Consider the following 20,552-nt stretch of genomic DNA (forward strand, 5'->3'; position numbering starts at 1 on the left):
GTATGTTAGAAGATAACTCCTTTCCTGGAATGTAACTGTGTGCAGGCACTATTGGCTGAGCTAAATGTAAACAAGCTGAAGACTATAAGGGTATGTTCACACGATCCTGATTTCAATCCTTTTTTTTCAGGACATAAACCGCAGCTCTTGGCAGAAAACGCAGGTGCGTTTTTGGTGCGGTTTTTGATGCGGTTTTTAGTGCGGTTTTTTATGCAGTTTTCTCTGCAGATTGTCTGTGTTTGACACAAATAAAGCTTTAACTGCAGTGGGGGAAAAAAAAAAAGAAATGATGTCATTTCCTTGTCCAACCCTTTTCTTCTTCCATCCTCCATTTTGGGACTAAACACCAAAATGAGTGGACGTGTTTTGAATGACAGCGCTCCGCAGAGTGCTGAGCGTAGGCCAGATCACAGCCCGCGGATCCAGCTCTATCCAGCTATTTAAGTCTACGTTCACATTTGCGGTCTGCGCCGCAGCGTCGGGCGCCGCATGCGTCATGCGCCCCTATATTTAACATGGGGGCGCATGGACATGCGTCGCACTTGCGTTTTGCGCCGTATGCGTCACTGCAGCGCACGCATCCGGGCGCAGAGGACGCAGCAAGTTGCATTTTTGCTGCGTCCAAAATCAATCAAAAAAAGGATGCATGCAGCGCACAACGCAAATGTGAACATAGCCTAAGTGCCACGTATTTAAGTGCCACGTATCACGTATTTCAGTGCCACGTATTTAAGTGCCACGTGCCACGTATCAAAGTGCCACGTATCACGTATTTCAGTGCCACGTATTTAAGTGCCACGTGCCACGTATCAAAGTGCCACGTATCATGTATTTCAGTGCCACGTATTTAAGTGCCACGTATCAAAGTGCCACGTATCACGTATTTCAGTGCCACATATTTCAGTGCCACGTATTTCAGTGCCACGTATTTCAGTGCCAAGTGCCACGTATTTAAGTGCCACGTGCCACGTATTTAAGTGCCACGTATCAAAGTGCCACGTATCACGTATTTCAGTGCCACGTATTTAAGTGACACGTGCCACGTATCAAAGTGCCACGTATCACGTATTTCAGTGCCACATATTTCAGTGCCACGTATTAAAGTGCCACGTATCACGTATTTCAGTGCCAAGTGCCACGTATTTAAGTGCCACGTATCAAAGTGCCACGTATCACGTATTTCAGTGCCACGTATTTAAGTGCCACGTGCCACGTATCAAAGTGCCACGTATCACGTATTTCAGTGCCACATATTTCAGTGCCATGTATTTCAGTGCCACGTATTAAAGTGCCACGTATCACGTATTTCAGTGCCAAGTGCCACGTATTTAAGTGCCACGTATTTAAGTGCCACATATCAAAGTGCCACGTATCACGTATTTCAGTGCCACGTATTTAAGTGACACGTGCCACGTATCAAAGTGCCACGTATCACGTATTTCAGTGCCACGTATTTAAGTGACACGTATCACGTATAAGTGCCACGTGTCACGTATTTAATTGCCACGTATTTAAGTGCCACGTATCCCACGAAGATTTTCCATGGAGAACAGACACATCCAGAGATATGTCTGCTCTCCACGGCTGCAGCAACACACTGACAGGAGCCATAGTTCCTGTCGGTGTGTCACTGCGCATGCGCGAGCGAGTTTACCGGCGGTCATTGACCCCGGCACTCTCGCTTAACGGCAGTGCTGCGTGGGAAAGTTCAACGCAGCTGTACTGCTGTTAACCGAGACGCCGGAGTCATTGAACTCCGGGACAGTACGCGATACACTGCTAGGAGCTTCGCTCCTGGCAGTGTATCGCCGGAGAGCAGGGGATCGGCGTGGGACACTCGTTTTATGGATTCTGCGGACAGGGAGTATGAATTTGATTTTTTATTTTGTGATTTTTTTCCTGGAGGATCGAGGGCTTCGCCTACAAGTGTGCTGTTGGTGAGTATATACTCTATGTTATGTGTTGTATGTACTGTACTGTGTGTCATGTATGTGTATTGTGTGTAGGTGTTTGGTGTAACTTTACAATTGTGCTAAGTCGCCGGACACAGGGACAACTCTCCCATCCTAATACCGGATGGGAGTAGTAGTCCCATACGGCGACTTGGCACAATGGTGGCACTAGCGCCGCATGGGGACACACACACACACACACACACACACACACACACACACACACACACACACACACACACACACACATACACATATATATATACATATATATATATATATATATATATATACACACACACACACACACACACACACACACACACACACACACACACACACACACACACACACACCAAATCAATCACGATCCCCATGCGACGGTATGCCTCCATGTCTCTCCGCCCAAGCACTTCCGGCCGCTTCCCCGCACTTCCGGCTGCAGCGGTTCTGCACCACAAACCGCAATAAAACCCGCAGATATATTTTTGATCTGCGGGTTTTACTGTGGGTTTGACCTCACAATGGAGGTCTATGGGTGCAGAACCGCTGCTGTTTCGGGCAAAGAAGTGACATGCTCCTTCTTTTTTCCCGCAGCTATTCAGCGCGGCTTTTTTTTTTTAAATTCAGGATCGTGTGCACAGCGGTTCCTGTTTTCCATAGGGTACAATGTACTGTACCCTGCATGGAAAACAGCTGCGGAACCGCAGCGGCAAAACCGCTGCGGTTCCGCGGTAAAAAACGCACTGTGTGAACATGGCCTAAAAGATAAGTTCTCATTCAGTGATATGCATAACTAGAGTCCTATAGGCGCAAGTGCAAAATTTGGACTGGGGCCCCCACAAGTTTGTTGGTCAGATGTTTGGATCCCTTTAATAATGCTCCCCCTCCTGGCGCTTTTCTCCAACACATTTAAACATTAAAATAAAATGAACGGTTCTTATAAATTTTCCTTGCTCCCACAGCACGCACCGCCCTCTTCCATGGCCAGCACAGGGAGGCAGGTGGCACATGGTTGTGATGTCATATGCTTCCTGCCTCTAATAAGCCAGCATGAAAAATAGATATTGGCGTGCAGTCTGAGTTTCACTAGTGGAGGTGCCAATTGAGGGGACATTTAAGCAAGCACCCAGTCTGGGACCTGTGAAATACAGGCTTTCCACATTCATCAACCTACTCAAGGATATCTCTTGAACTATACCTTCCAGACTTAACAAATCGCACCTCTGGGGAAGAAAAATCCCTGTCTAGAAGAGAATACCTACTGAGTGCAACTGTCGTGAAAAAGGCCGAGTTGGCCGAAACGTGTTGACATTCAACGGTTGCTCTTATTTTTTGACCGTTAATAAAAGAAATCTTGTTTGCATTCAAAAGGAGTGTGCAATTAATATTTATTCTATCTGATAAGTCATTAGTCACCACTATAGCTGTTGCGGCTCAGGGAGCCCGTGGTTTTCTGCACCGCAGTACATTTCAGCTGAATGTGAGTCCAAGGATGCATATTTACCTGAATATGGGGCTGGAGTTGGCAGCGCACGCTGTGTGACCGCAACCATTATGCCCCAGCTCTCATTGCAGAAATATGACTGCAGATAGGAAAAGCAAGTCAATTCAAAACTTGCTTATTTTCATGCTGTTTAATTATAGCAATTTAATAATTTGATATTACTCATCCAATTAAGAATAAAAGGTCCCCAGAGGTGGACAACCACTTTTAAGTTGTAGCGATGTTCATTGCTTTCTACCCATTTCATGGCTGGTATTTCTCAATGACCATGTTACCAAGTATTTTGCATGTACGTACCCTACAACATACTATCTTATGCTGTAGCCGTGTCTAAAATTGTCACATAGTCTGTTTAGCAAGATAAATGTCTATACTAAATTTTTGTTTCTGTATTCAAAGTGACTGCCAAATTTTGATTGCACACTGTCAGAATTCTTTAGCAATCGTTACGTGACCACAAGTATACGGTTTGCATACTTTTGTTCACATGATGACTAGCAAGTTTTATGGCTTTTTGTTATGTTCTGTTGAGAGAAGCTAGTAGTGCACTTGAGCACCACTCAGAAACTGGTGTATTTGTTAACAGTGCTGAAGCTGACAAAAGAACAAGTTCCTGAGGGCATAAACTGCACACTGTCATGATTCGGCAAGCTGCACTCGCATACAGTGACTGAAAAAAAAAAAAAAACTATTGGAGCCCAGAGAACCCCTTTAATGTACTAAAGTCAGCCACCTTAAGGTTGGCATAAATAAGAGAAAGTGTATAGTAAGATTGCACAAATCTCTTCCCACCACTGTGATTAATTTGGCACGTCTTCAGACTACCTGAACAAAATAGCACTTTATAATAATTTCTTTGGCAATTTGGACCACTATCCTAGGCTACGTGCCCACAATGAGTTTTTTCTTGAGTTTTTACTCTTTGAGTTTTATCTTACAGTTCCAGCCAAGTGGATGGGGTTTATAGGAATCTCGTGCCCACTGTTCTTCTTTTTTACTCAGTGTAAACTCGCCTGCATTGCGGGTTTAAATTCCGCAACATGTTAATTTCTCTTGCGGGTACGCTGAGTTTTCTGTGCAGATTTTCTCCGTAGTCTTACATCACATGTAGAAAATCACATGTAAACAAGGTACATGTTTTTCATGCTTTTCCACAGTGGAAAAGCACAAGGAACATATGTAATGTGATATCACTGTATGTATAAAGTTTTTTTCAAAGCCAAATACTAGGAAGTGTAAAAATACAAAGCAGCTTTATTTAAAGCATGAGACACCAACCAGACAAAAAGTGCAGTCAAAAACCCCATAAAAATATATGTAAAAAAAACACAATGAAAAAAAAAAAATGCAAGTAGCCTAATTTACATAAGAGGTGAAGAAAATCTACACCATCAAAAACACTAAGCTTAACATGGGAATGTGCCTAAAAGTGTCTGCCGGGCTGCTCCCTTCTGGGTTACCATGCTCGATTGTCAGTAGGTCAACTAGGTTCAATACGGAGTTCTAAAAGCAGAAATTAGTTAAGAACATTGAGTGATTTTCAGTTTTTTCTTTTTAGGCTCCTGCAGACAATGGAAGACGCGGGCCATCATGTGGAATCAGAAGCAGAAGAGAAGATTAATTTCCACTCTCATGGGCATGTTGGCACGGTTCTTTCCAGTTTAGAGGAGCAGAGGAAAAAGGACTTCCTATGTGACATCACTCTAATGGTTGAGGATGTGCAGTTTCGAGCACATAAAGCTTTGCTGGCTGCTAGCAGTGAATATTTCTCCATGATGTTTGCTGATGAGGGAAACATTGGCCAGTCAGTATATGTCATAGAAGGGATCGTTTCTGAGGTCTTTGAATCCTTGCTGCAGTTTATGTACACTGGAAATGTACGTATAAGTGAAAAAAGCCTCAAGCAAATAGTTTCAACAGCACATGTTCTGAAAATCGATAATTTGGTGAAAGCATATATAGAATATCAACAGGAGCTGCTCAAACCTCCAGTCGAAGTATCCGATAACAAAACAGTAGATGAAGATGTATCAAAGCGAAAACGAGGAAGACCAAAGAAACACTCTGATCAGACTAACACAGAGACAGATACCGAACAGACAGAGAAAGAACAAGAAAATGCCTACATCCCAGAAACTATGGAAGAGACATGTTACTCCAATGGAAACATGTTAGATGAGCATGAAGTTGCCGATTTTGCTGCAGAGGTGACATGTGACTTAAATCCCAAGCCTCCGGAAGAGCAAATTATACTGAATAAGGAAAGCAAGCGGAGATCTCGGAGGAACACTAAGAAAGATTATAAAAGTGGTGAAGACAATGAGGATCGTGAACCAGCAAAGCATTCTGCTCGCAGGAAAAAGCTGTCTGCTTCTGAATATTCCTGCAAAGACTGTGGAAAAGTATTCAAGTACAAGCACTTCTTAGTCATGCACCGGAGAATTCATACAGGTAAACTAGAGTTTGGGTTCAACAAGAATACTATGATGGACTCATTGAAAAAGAAAAGCACAGTTATCTGCTACTGTCCTCCATTGCTGAATAATTCCAAATTGCCACCAAAAAGGTCATGCCCCGTAGTAACTCCTGTGTGTGGTCAAGCCTCACTTCACCAAAGATCTTATGCAGTTGTATTGCTGTTCTAGGTCCCCCAGCGATCAGCTACTTGAGGCTCCCCCCATTTTACTACCATATGCCCTTAAAGGTAATATTAAAAAAATACTAAACCTATAAAAATATGTGGATAGTTTGTGAGAATATCCAGGCCAGTGATTTTCACTCCAGTTTTGATGACGGGGCGGAGTGGAGCCTGATTCATGCCTCTTAATGAACCAGGAGTGTCTGATCGGTGGCGTACACCTCGCCACAAATCTTAATCTAGTTAGAGACTGGAGCAAGATTTCTGGAGTATCATTAATTAGACAAGATGTGGCTTCACGCTCCCATCTCCACCCATTTTGGCAAAACTGTTGTGAAAACAGTTGCCGGAAAATGTAGCAACTTTTGAAAGCTTTTTACAGCAGATATCTGGCATAAAAGCTTTGATGAATCGTGGGCTTTATATTTATAGTGTGAGCTACTTTCACACCAAGAATGGTGTGCATTCTCCCATAGTACCTGAAAGCATACTTGATTTGTTAACACGGATAGTGGATTCCGAAGTGGCGGTGAACATTTAAGTCTCATAATTGTCAAGTGAGTCCTCTTCAATGTATGTTTGGTGTTAAAACTTTTTTTTTTTTTTATGTTTCAGGAGAGTGTCCATTTACATGTGCTGAGTGTGGAAAAGGTTTTTCCCAGAAGCATTCTCTGCGAGTCCATGAACGCATACACACTGGAGAGAGACCATATAGCTGTACGGTCTGCAGTAAATCACTTTCAACCAAGAATTCGCTAATGGAACATATGCGTATACATGCAGGTAGGCTTCTATCCTTCAAATTTTAGAGTTACCGTATATACTCGAGTATAAGCCGATATTTTCAGCCCAAATTTTTGGGCTGAAAGTGCCCCCTCGGCTTATACTCGAGTCACGGTCGGCGGGTGAGGGGGAGAGGGCGCTGAGGCATACTCACCTAGTCCCGGCGCTCCTGGCGCTCCCCCTGCCCGTCCCACGGTCTTCGGTGCCGCAGCTCTTCCTCTGTCAGCGGTCACATGGGACCGCTCATTAGAGAAATGAATAGGCTGCTCCACCTCCCATAGGGGCGGAGCCGCATAATTCATTTCTCTAATCAGCGGTGCCGGTGACCGCTGACAGAGGAAGAGGCTGCGGCACCGAAGACCAGCTGTCCGGGGGAAGGAGCCAGGGACGCCGGGAGCAGGTAAGTATTACATATTCACCTGTCCGCGTTCCACACGCCGGGCGCCGCTCTGTCTTCGCGTCCTCTTGTTCTGACTGTGCAGGTCAGAGGGCGCGATGACGCATATAGTGTGCGCGCCGCCCTCTGCCTGATCAGTCAGTGCGGAGAGACGCCGGGACGGGACACTGAGGAGCTGCAAGCAAGAGAGGTGAGTATGTGTTTTTTTTTTTTTTTTATTGCAGCAGCAGCAGCAATGGCACAGCTTTATGTGGAGCATCTATGGGGCAACGGTGCAGAGCACTATATATAAGGCACAGCTTTATGTGGAGCATCTATGGGGCAACGGTGCAGAGCACTATATATAAGGCACAGCTTTATGTGGAGCATCTATGGGGCAACGGTGCAGAGCACTATATATAAGGCACAGCTTTATGTGGAGCATCTATGGGGCAACGGTGCAGAGCACTATATATAAGGCACAGCTTTATGTGGAGCATCTATGGGGCAACGGTGCAGAGCACTATATATAAGGCACAGCTTTATGTGGAGCATCTATGGGGCAACGGTGCAGAGCACTATATATAAGGCACAGCTTTATGTGGAGCATCTATGGGGCAACGGTGCAGAGCACTATATATAAGGCACAGCTTTATGTGGAGCATCTATGGGGCAACGGTGCAGAGCATTATATATGGCACAGCTTTATGTGGAGCATCTATGGGGCCATAATCAAAGGTCAAAGGTGCAGAGCATTATATATGGCACAGCTATCTATGGGGCCATAATCAAAGGTGCAGAGGTAATATATAGCACAGCTATCTATGGGGCCATAATCAAAGGTGCAGAGCATTGTATATGGCACACCTTTCTATGGAGCATCTATGGGGCCATAATGAACGGTGCAGAGCATTATATATGGCACAGCTTTATGTGGAGCATCTATGGGGCCATAATGAACGGTGCAGAGCATTATATGTGGCACAGCTTTATGTGGAGCATCTATGGGGCCATAATGAACGGTGCAGAGCATTATATGTGGCACAGCTTTATATGGATCATCTATGGGGCCATAATGAACGGTATGGAGCATCTATTTTTAATTTTGAAATTCACCGGTAGCTGCTGCATTTTCCACCCTAGGCTTATACTCGAGTCAATAAGTTTTCCCAGTTTTTTGTGGCAAAATTAGGGGGGTCGGCTTATACTAGGGTCGGCTTATACTCGAGTATATACGGTATATTACAGGCTTCTTGATCAGTCTTGAAAGGGCTCTTCCAAAAGTAACATGTTGATGACCTATTTGTAGAATAGATCATCATTTTGCCATACCATGTGATCTGACACCCGGCACTTCCATCGATTACCGTAGCTGAAATATGCCCCGGCAGCAGCTTGATATAAGCTGTATACGTTTAGTGGCTGATGAAGATTACTGCTACATGGGAGATTTGATTTGTAATGATTTCTAGGAGAGAATACAGCCAGACAGTGGCAGCTTCGGTGGAAATATAATATTGTTCCAAATCTTACAGATCGTCTCTCTTGCTGCTTCTGCTGACTATATACTTTCTTTACTTGGCAGAAAAAAAATCATTTACTTGTGACAAGTGTGGAAAAGTCTTCAGTCAAAAGAGACAACTAAAAAGTCATTACCGTATCCATATAGGTAAATACAATCGTTATTGTGACCTATTTTACTACTGGTTGGTTATATGCGATAGTACTAACCATTTGGAGTGTAGAATAATCTTTTGCTGTGTAATCACTAAATATTAGGAAATATGTTTTGTTTTTTTTTGTTAAATTTTGCTCATGATTTTAAAATTTCTTTGACTTGACCCATCCCATTCAAGATACCAAATATTGTGGACTTTATTTTGAATCCTTACAAGTAATATCGAGAGCTTGAAATAAGGACAATTGTTTAATAGTGGTGCTAGATGTCTAAAAATATTGAAGAAGCATGCACTTACTATGTATATATTATTTATCTTCACCTGCCATAATCTCAGGGTGAACAGCAGTATAAGGTCAGCCTAGAACATATCTTGGTTTTTGTTTTTTCTAAATTTAAATTGGATAATAAAATATCTCTAATATGTTGATTAAAAAAAAAAAAAAAACTGGCCTACCACCGGTCATAACCTTTCTGAATTTTACATCTTGTGGGTATGTTGTTCTACAATTAGAGGGAATATGTCTGTAGGATCAGCCCTCCTAAGCCCTCTATATGGGCATGCAGGTGAATAAAGTGATACCTTAATATTTGTGATCTAATATCTTATTCCAGAGAAATCCATTTTTTTTAATATGAAAATGAGCTGTTAAGATCTATGGATTGGACGAGACTCTGCCCCCAGGGGTTATTATAAATGAAAAAGGGAGTTACCAGTCTAAGATGTGTAGATCAGGAGAAAAGCCTGTCAGAGATTACCAGTGATGGGTAAACCCGAACAGTAAAGTTCGGGGTCTGTACCGAACACCTACTGTTTGGGCTCGGACACCGAACACGGACTTCATCGGGGAGTCTGTGTTACTGTTCAGGTTCGGCCAGGTGTTTGTTGTGCTGTCGTCTGCATGACAGCGTGGTAAACACAGCTTCTGGTCGGCGGTGAAATCTTCACCACCGGTCAGACAGCCGTGGTTCCCACGCTGTTAAAAGACAGCGTGAGCATGCAACTGTGATCGCTGGTATAAAGTTTACCTCCAGTCACTACTGCTCCCATCAGCCGACGCCTGCTGCCGCTAATAACTGTGAGAGCAGGAGCGGCTGCTTGGAGTATTAATTAGACAGCTCCTGCGCTGTAAATAATAAAAAAAAAAAACTGGCTTGGGGTTCTCCTGTATTTTTGATAACCAGCCAGGCAAAACTCACAACTGGGGCATGCAGCTGTCAGCTTCTGCAAGGCTGATTATCAAGAATATAGGGGTCCCCATGTCGTATTTTTTAATTATTACAATAAATATTTTTAAAAAACTGTGTGAGTTCCCTCACATTTTTAACAACCAGCAGACAACTGGGAGCTAGTTTTCTCAGGCTGGTAAGAGGCCATGATTTAATCGCCATTCAGAAGCTGTGTTTGCCGCGCTGTCATGCACATGGCAGCTCGGCAAACACTGGATGTTCGGCCCCCCATTCAAGTGAATGGATTCTGAGTTCGGGTCCGGATACTGTTCTGGTACCCGAAATTTTTTAAAGCTATTTGTCCGGACCTGAACATCCAGATGTCTCACCATCTCTAGTCATTACATGTCTCACACTGGTAATGCCACTTTTATTTAAAATGATCTTTGGGAGCAGATTCTCATGCAGTTCAGAGTACGGCTCATAGATCTAAACAACTCATTTACATATAAGAGAAATGTGGATTTCTCTGCAATAAGACATAGAATGAATCATTTTATTCAGCTTCCTATGATCTACATGCCCATATAGACGAAAAAAGTACACAGTACCCACCCACAATCACCTGGAATATTATACTAAAATAAGGATTATATATATAATATGTAAAGTGGGAAAGGATACCGATACACAAAGGAGTGAGTGGCAAACCACTCGGGGTATTGATAACAATAAACAACAAAAATGACCTGGAATGGGGGCAGATAAAAATAAATCTATAATAGTAAGGACAATGGAATCAAATATATATATAAAAAATGCCTTTATTTACTATATATGGCAATGGCACCAACAACTTGTGCCTGTACTTGGAGAAGAAATTATATAAAAAATGAAAATATTTGAATATAGTAATGGTTATCAGGACGAACTATATTACATGCAACTTGGATTACACTTTAAAATAAACAATACACTATATCCACTGAAAGACTGATAAGTAAAGTACGGCTATCCGCCTATCATCCGTACACAGCCACAAAAAAAAAAAATTACTATAATTGTGCAATCATGCAAAGAAAAAAGTGCATAGTGCCAAATAATATATGGACATGGAATTGATTATATATCCATAACAATGAATGTATAAAACACTACAACACGGTTCAGAAAAATAGCGTGCAAAATTTGCAAAAAAGTCAAAGATGAAAAAATACCAAATATGTGTGAATATAGAAAAACATGTGGCAATGTTGTGATATAATAAAGATAATTACAAGGGGTGATAATTTAGGCTGGAAGCTGAAAAGAGGCAGAACTAACTCATAAATGTATATATGTAAAAAGCAATATGATAGGTGGAAAACAAAAAAACAAACAAACAAAAAAAAAAAAAACAGGGATAATATATGAAGTTATAACCTACAGTGTGCTGGGGACAATGTGTATCTGAAGGGTATAATAAAGGTGATATGGTGACCGATAACCCAGAAATAATATATAAGAAATTATAGCTAATATAGTGCAAGGCGTAGCTCAATATGCCTGGGACAATATGGATCGGAAAGGTATAGAAAAAAATGTGTAAGGAAAGGGAGCTATATTGGGCTGGTGTGTCACAAGAGGTAAAACCAAGTATAAAAAGATATATCCAATAGTAGTTAAAATAATACCTAATGTAGTCCGTCCCTCCAAAGTACAGAGCACCCCGACGCGCGTTTCGGATGCAAATCCTTCGTCAGGGGTTGGTGTACGTGAGTGACCGGAGGGGTTTATATACCTGTATGACAGGCACCGATGAGAGGAAGCGGGAGCGTTGGCGGCGCATGCGCCGTCAGGAGGACCCAGAAGTAGACAGAGCCTGCGTCATACCACCAGGCAGCTGAGAGACCGCTGTCATGGTAACACTGACGCTGGATGTCCAACCTCCGGGACACAGACGACGCAGGCGCACGGCCCCAGCAAACCTCCAATAGGCAGGGGAAATCCATAACAAGGAACGTGTATGTGAAATGAGCGTGTGGTTACAGGGAAAAAATGGGAACGAATATGTGAGTGTGCGCAAGGGAATATAATATAAGGGGGGTATATATATATATATATATATATATATATATATATATATATATATATATATATATATATATATATATATATATATATATGTATATGTGTATATATATATATATATATATATACATATATATATATATGTACCATATGTGGAAGGGAATGATAATTCAAGTACCGGTATTTGGTATTTTTTATCTTTGCCTTTTTTGCTAATTTTGCACGCTTTTTTTCTGAACCGTGTTGTAGTGTTTTATACATTCATTGTTATGGATATATAATCAATTCCATATATTATTTCGCACTATGCACTTTTTTCTTTGCATGATTGCACAATTATAGTAATTTTGTTTTTTTGTGGCTGTGTACTGATGATAGGCGGATAGCCATACTTTACTTATCAGTCTTTCAGTGGATATAGTGTATTGTTTATTTTAAAGTGTAATCCAAGTTGCATGTAATATAGTTCGTCATGATAACCATTACTATATTCAAATATTTTAATTTTTTATATAATTTCTTCAAGTACAGGCACAAGTTGTTAGTGCCATTGCCATATATAGTAAATAAAGGCATTTTTTATATATATCTTTGACTCCATTGTCCTTACTGTTATATTATAGATTTATTTTTATCTGCCCCCATTCCAGGTTCTTTTTGTTGTTTATTATGCCCATATAGACAACTTAGGAGGGTGGATCCTACTGACAGTTTTCTTTTAAAATGTGGCTTATTAACACTCAATACACATTCTAGAAAAAAAAACAAAAACATTGTGTTCTAATACATACTTGTGTACTTGTGTTTTTTATCCATCAATAATAAGGCGATGGGTTACAAGATTGTAAAATCTGCCAGCGAACATTCATGGACTCTGCTCAGTTAAAAAAACATCTAAGATCTCATACAGGTACAGCTGTTTTCCTATATGAATATATGTGCTAAACTTCATAGAGCTTTCAGACCAAAATTAGCGGTCTATGTAAGTTTTAAGGGTACAAAAGGTAGTTTGAATGATGGCTGGCGAGTTCTCATTTGACCCTTGCAGCAATAATGTAGGAGCAACGTAATGCACAATGTCCATTGGGTTTCAGTAGCAGCTTTGTGGTCTGGAGACATGTAAACTCCCAATACACCAGCTGTAATAAACACATAAAACAGTCAGGGAGCTCTCATGGTTTCCACACCTCACTGAGGGACATGCTTTCCCCTGGCGTCACTACTCAATCTTACATCAACAATGTACATTTTTTATCTGTAAGAATGTAACTAGGCAGCCACAATATCTACTTGCACCATTCATTACATTTGTCATAGCAAGGACGTACATGTACAATAGGCCAGACCTGTCTTTATTAGGATGCGCAAAATGTATTTAGTGTGCCACAATTAGTCTGTGGATATTATGGACTGTCATGTTTGCTTATAAAGCATAGAAATGATATATATTGTGTATTATTGGATGTTCATGCGTCCTGTGGGTGGGATCCAATCTCAGATTTATTATGAGTTGAATAATATATTTTTGTGTTCTTATTCAGGTGAAAAGCCATACACGTGTGAAGTCTGCGGAAAATCATTCACTGCTAGAAGCTCATTACTCACACATATGAGAATACACAGGTAATATATTTATATAATATGCTGTGTATAAAGCCTATGATAATATACACTATCTTAATATGTGGTTCATACATGATCAAATACAGTTTCCTATGCTAATAATGGCAGTGTATCTATAAAAATCAGATGCTACACAGGTGTTCCATAAGGGATGTTTACTTTTTTCTTTTGCATACCCATAGTCTTAAATAGAGACGTTTCATCTGATTAGAGAATAGTGCCGCTGCAGTTTTGTATCACACAGACACTCGGGCTGTGTGGGGAAAGTAAAAACTTCATCTGAACAGTCTTAGTAAATTGCACTCGTCCAAGTGCTGTCCGATTTTTAACTCGCAGTCATCACTATAATAATACTATCCTAGCCAAAATGTAATGGTTCTGTTATGTGCCTAGCACGTGGCGCTAATGTGAGCCGAGCTTCAATACCTATAGGTGGACCAGAAAAATAAATTAGAAGCTGGTTTATTGTTTTGCTGACATAGAAGCAGAGACCTCCCCGTGGCTACATTCACGGAGTATTTGTAAGCCAAAACTAGTGGATCTAAATTAAAAGAGGTGCAAGTCTTTTTATTTCATTTGTTCATTCCTGGGTTAGTTTAAAAATATTTTGTCGGTGCTGCACACCAATCATAACATGTAGGAAGACATTGTGTAATATTAAATATTGAATACTGGAGCTCCTCTCAGAAGGCTCATTTGTCACCCTATTCATGGCTATAGAGTAGAAAGAACAAAGTTGGAGTGTGGCAGCCAATGGATCAAGTATTGGATGTAGGCCTCTGTGAAGTGGGCAGTAAGGAACCTGGTTATCTGGCTATGGTGGTTATGCTCCAATGACACAATAAAGAGATTTTTGGACCTGCTCCTGGTATTGGTGCACATGTTAGATGTTAACTGTTTTGAACCAAGCTAACTCCTGATAGATAGATATGAGTTTATGAAAAGTTTCTTTGAGCAAGTACGTTAAATTCGGTAGCATCTTACATTCTTTTTTTTTTTCTCAGGGGTGAAAAGCCGTATACTTGCAACATTTGTGAGAAAGCCTTTTCAGATTCCAGTGCCAAGAGGAGACACATGACTTTGCATACTGGAGAGAAGCCATACGCCTGCCCAGACTGCAGTTTACAATTTTCTCGACAGGACAACCTGAAGTCACACATAAAATCCCACAGCAGAGTAAGAAAGCCCAGAGCACCACTTCCTATTACCAGACTTAGTATGGAAGCACAACACATAATCCAAAAGCAGAAGGAGTACCAGTTAGCGAAACAGAATGGACAAGAGCTACAGTACCTGGTCACAGAACATGTACGTAACCTACGCTTCATGTCAGGTCAGGGTATTGTCACTGCTGAAGCCGCTCCAGCCAATGTGGATCAAGATGCTAATCTGACAGTGGTAACGCATCAACGTCCTGTCTTGCATGGCTTACAAGTGGCACCCCACCAGCAACACGTGCAACCCAGCCACAATATTAACTTGGTGGAGCGCAGGATACATACTGTGCTACCAGAGAAAATGCATGTTGTGACTCTGCCAAAAGAAGTGTTTGAGCAGCTTCGGGGACGGACCCATGAAATTCACTTGGCACAAAAAAATCAGTCAGTAACTCAGGTGCTATCTCACCCAGTTTCTAGTGTCTCGAACCAGGGTGTCCAGGTCCCTCAGCACGCTCCGCAAACTGTAGCTGTTGCCGCTGTAACACAGCCTGTGCCCAGTAACCCAAATCCATCTCAGTCATTCCAGGTACAATCCAGAGCGGTTACCCCCATCCATACAACAACGGTCACACCAAATTCAACCTCAGTATAAATATTTTATGGGAAAAAAAAAAAAAACTTGTACAGATTTTTTTTAATATTATGTTTGAAAAACGTCTTTTTCTTTTCAGGGCCCATCAAGTTGTGATCCGTAGTTTTGCGTTTATATCTCAGTTTGCTGATCCTGCAGATTTTGTTCCATAGCTTAGACGTATGCTTCATCTAACGTTACATTTTTATGTGCCTTTCATTGAAAGTATATTTTTTTCATTTAGTTCTTGTGTTGTGTAGGAGGCATTCACATGAATATATGCAGACATGTATTGAAGGAAAATTACTTTTAACAATTAGTATAAATGGAAATGAGCTTCAGAGTATTGTGTAATTTAAAAAGTAGAAAACCTACCAGAGGAAGGATATAAAATGTGCTTGGTGTACACAAAAATGTGAATTCTTTTTTTAAAATCATCTTGGGTAAAGTAATAAAGTCTGTACACTCGTCTCCCGTGCCGGCGCCATTCCCACGGCACTCGCTTTCCCCGGGCCTGTGATGCCTTGTTGTGACACCGGCGCCCACTCAGAGCTGGCGTCACTGTTTTCATCTTTGGACAAACAACATAATGAGGAAGCCAGGGAGTAAGCTGCAGCCCGGACTTCTCTTCATGTTCAGTTTGTCTGAAGGTGAGGACAGTGACACCAGTGCTGATTAGGTGCCGGGCATCATGTGTCACAACACTGCTGGAACGGAGTGGACATGTCGCTATGTCTCTTTCCTCATGTGCAGGCATTTCAGGACCTTAGGTATCCATTGATACGACTACTGTCACTATATCAGTGGTCGAACCATGGATACCTAAGGTCCTGCAATGCCTGCACATGAAGAAAGAGACATAGAGAATCAGAAAAACTATTAAAAAAAAAACTATACTACATTTATAATTGGAGGTATTTGCTAATATTGTTATTACATCTACTATATATTGGGATAGAGTCTTGGCAATGGAAATACCCTTTTAAGCTTTTAGACTTGTAAATCCAAGTTGTTCTTAAGTATGAAAAAATGTCTTTTGCATATTTGTAATACACCAAGATGCCATTTATATGTTTTTCTGAAAGGAATTCTTTAAATACCAGTAGGGTACGGCCAGACGGGATGGCCAAATCCCATCCATTGTGCTGGCAGCCTTTGCTGGTTTCAAATTGCTCATTAAACAGTTTTGTGAGGTAGCAACCATCTCCCCACAAATTCAATGAAATGTTTAATAAGCAATTTAAAAGCCCTGACCAGGAGAGCATCCTACAGAGCAAGAAGCCAAACAAGCCACATTGCAGCAGTTTGTACAGTTCTTTTATGAGCAAATATATTGCATTTGAGCATTTAAATAAACCTATTTTCTGGTCTCAGAACTTAGTTATCTCTAGAGAAGTTCGGTATTTAATTCCTCAGTTATGTCTAGATTTATCGTTTTTATTTAGTCATAATTGCTACCTTTCACGTCACCATATTTTATACTCTTTCCTAGTCCTCTGCTCTTACGCTATGTGCACACGTAGAGAGGGTCTTCTGCGGGTTCTCCCGCAGCGGATTTGATAAATCTGCAGGGCAAAACCACTGCAGTTATCCCTGCAGATTTATCGCGGTTTGTCTTGCGGTTTCCGCTGCGGGTTTACTCCTTACTATTGATGCTGCATATGCAGCATCAATAGTAATGTTAAGAATAATAAAAAAATGGTTATACTCACCCTCCGACATCCCGATGATCTCAGCGCTGCACGCAGCGGTCCTGTTCCAAAGATGCTTTGCGAGAAGGCCCTTCGTGACGTCACTGTCATGTGACCGCGACATCATCGCAGGCCCTGCTCGCATAGCAACCCGGCGGCCGCGTGCAGCGCTGAGAGGCGGGAGGACTTCAGGGGCCATCAGAAGGTGAGTATATCATTATTTTTTATTTTAATTCTTTTTTTTTTTTTTTACACAAATATGGTTCCCAGTCCGTGGAGGAGTCTCCTCTCCTCCACCCCGGGTACCATGCGCACATGATCCGCTTACTTCCCGCATGGTGGACATAGCCCCATGCGGGAAGTAAGCGGATCAATGCATTCCCATGTGTGCAGAATCGCCGCAATTCCGCACAAAGAAGTGACATGCTGCGGATTGTAAACCGCTGCGTTCCTGCGCAGTTTTTTCTGTAGCATGTGCACAGCGTTTTCGGTTTACCATAGGTTTACATTGAACTGTAAACTCATGGGAAACTGCTGCGGATCCGCAGCTATAGAAACGCTGCGGATCCGCAGCAAAATCCGTAACGTGTGCACATACCCTAAACGTTTGAGGTTATAACTCTGGAACGCTTCAACGGATCCCGGTGATTCTGACATTGTTTTCTCGAGACTTCATGATAGTTGTAAAATGTCTTTGATATTACCTGCGTTTATTTGTGGAAAACATGGAAATTTCCAGTTCACCATTGGAGGACGTCCTTCTTACCCTCAGTGGGACAGGAACAACAAGCGGTTAAAAGGACCCTCCCCACTCCACCTACCAGTGTTTTTCCTGTCCCACTGTGGATAGGAACGGCAAGCTTTTCCTCCGACGGTGGTGTGGATCCCCAGCCTTTCCCTTCCCTGCCGCAAGATACCTGCGGCTGATACCTGCTATGGGGGGTCCCTCAGCCTCCCCAGTGTAGCGCTGCTCCTGGGGTCGGGTCCGTTTCCTCCGCACAGGGGGCTCTCGGTCCGGGCGCCTGGGTGGTGTTGTGGCGGCCGCTTACAGCGGCGACCGATTTCCAGCGTGCGGCCGCAGCTTGGTCCAGCGGCTGCAATCCAAGCGGCCACTTCCGGGTTCGACGGCCGCATCACTTCCGGTCGTGGTAAGCGCTGGAGCACGGGGACGCCGGCAGCAGCGCCGGCCTCGGTGAGGCTTTGCAGCACGTCAGCCGCAGCGGCGGTAAGGAGGGCAGGATCAGATAAAAAGAAAGGGTTCCCTGAGGAGAACACTAAAAAATTCCAGCCCTTTCGTAGATCCCGACCTGGCCAGAAGACAGACTACTGGGGGAAAGGGAAGACTGGGAGGTGGTCTTATCCCAAGGGTGGAAAGGGTAGAGACTCCATCTTCCCAAGTACAGGTGCAGGAAAGCCGAATAAATGACATCAAGGTGGGTGGTCAGTTACAAAAATTTCTAGGGGGTTGGCAGAAAATATCCCCAAATCCTTGGATTTTGCAGGTAATTGCTCTGGGGTACAAACTAGAGTTCTCCAACGGTCCCCCAGAAAGATTTATAGTAACCAGACCCTGTCCGCTCTCAGACTCATCTATGTGGACAAACATCCAGGAGTTGGTAGATGGGTGTGTGTACAATACGTACATACAGATGGGTGTGTGTGTACAATACGTACATACCGATGGCAGTCTGTGTGTGTGTGTGTACAATACATACATACAGGTGGGTTCGTGTGTGTACAATATGTGCATACAGATGGGGGGTGTGTACAATACGTACATACAGATGGGTGTGTGTGTACAATACATACATACAGGTGGGTTTGTGTGTGTACAATATGTACATACAGATGGGGGGGTGTGTGTACAATACGTACATACAGATGGGGGGGTGTACAATACGTACATACAGATGGGGGGGTGTACAATACGTACATACAGATGGCAGTGTGTGTGTCTACAATACGTACATACAGATGGGGTGTACAATACGTACATACAGATGGCAGTGTGTGTGTACAATACGTACATACAGATGGGGGTGTGTGTACAATACGTACATACAGATGGGTGTGTGTGTGTACAATACGTACATACAGGTGTGTGTGTGTACAATACGTACATACAGATGGGGGTGTGTGTACAATACGTACATACAGGTGTGTGTGTGTGTACAATACGTACATACAGATGGGTGTGTGTGTACAATACGTACATACAGATGGGTGTGTGTGTACAATGCGTACATACAGATGGGTGTGTGTGTACAATGCGTACATACAGATGGATGCGTGTGTGTGTACAATACGTACATACAGATGGCTGTGTGTGTACAATACGTACATACAGATGGATGCGTATGTGTGTACAATACGTACATACAGATGGGTGCGTGTGTGTACAATAAGTACATACAGGTGTGTGTGTGTGTGTACAATACGTACATACAGGGGTGTGTGTGTGTACAATACATACAGACGGGTGTGTGTGTGTATACAATACGTACATACAGACGGGTGTGTGTGTGTACAATACGTACATACAGACGGGTGTGTGTGTGTACAATACGTACATACAGACGGGTGTGTGTGTACAATACGTACATACAGACGGGTGTGTGTGTGTACAATACGTACATACAGACGGGTGTGTGTGTGTGTACAATACGTACATACAGACGGGTGTGTGTGTGTACAATACGTACATACAGACGGGTGTGTGTGTGTACAATACGTACATACAGACGTGTGTGTGTGTACAATACGTACATACAGACGGGTGTGTGTGTACAATACGTACATACAGACGGGTGTGTGTGTGTACAATACGTACATACAGACGGGTGTGTGTGTGTACAATACGTACATACAGATGGATGCGTGTGTGTGTACAATACGTACATACAGATGGGTGTGGGTGTACAATACGTACATACAGATGGGTGTGGGTGTGTGTGTGTACAATACGTACATACAGGTGGGTGCGTGTGTGTACAATAAGTACATACAGGTGTGTGTGTGTGTGTGTACAATACGTACATACAGGTGTGTGTGTACAATACGTACAGACGGGTGTGTGTGTGTGTGTGTGTCTGTACAATACGTACATACAGACGGGGGTGTGTGTGTGTGTGTGTGTGTACAATACGTACATACAGACGGGTGTGTGTGTGTGTGTACAATACGTACATACAGATGGGGGTGTGTGTACAATACGTACATACAGATGGGTGTGTGTACAATACATACAGATGGGTGTGTGTACAATACATACAG

The 20,552-nt window shown here is 42.5% G+C and overlaps 1 protein-coding gene across 3 annotated transcripts in view; it reads left to right on the forward strand.

Annotated features, from left to right (window-relative positions):
* ZBTB24 (zinc finger and BTB domain containing 24) overlaps positions 1-16,962 on the forward strand; it is a 37,451-nt gene extending 20,489 nt beyond the window's left edge. The window contains exons 2-7 of one of the 3 annotated variants that reach the window (XM_077289562.1): positions 5,018-5,910; positions 6,713-6,880; positions 8,842-8,925; positions 13,001-13,084; positions 13,716-13,797; positions 14,802-16,962. In XM_077289562.1, the coding sequence (XP_077145677.1) occupies positions 5,031-5,910; positions 6,713-6,880; positions 8,842-8,925; positions 13,001-13,084; positions 13,716-13,797; positions 14,802-15,609 (2,106 nt within the window). In that variant the 5' untranslated portion in view covers positions 5,018-5,030 and the 3' untranslated portion in view covers positions 15,610-16,962. The remainder of the gene's footprint in view (positions 1-5,017; positions 5,911-6,712; positions 6,881-8,841; positions 8,926-13,000; positions 13,085-13,715; positions 13,798-14,801) is intronic. The other 2 variants (XM_077289563.1, XM_077289564.1) reach the window with 2 other exon arrangements.
* The last annotated feature ends 3,590 nt before the right edge of the window (positions 16,963-20,552 follow it).

Source organism: Ranitomeya variabilis, chromosome 2 (assembly GCF_051348905.1).
Source record: "Ranitomeya variabilis isolate aRanVar5 chromosome 2, aRanVar5.hap1, whole genome shotgun sequence".
NCBI lineage: Eukaryota > Metazoa > Chordata > Amphibia > Anura > Dendrobatidae > Ranitomeya > Ranitomeya variabilis.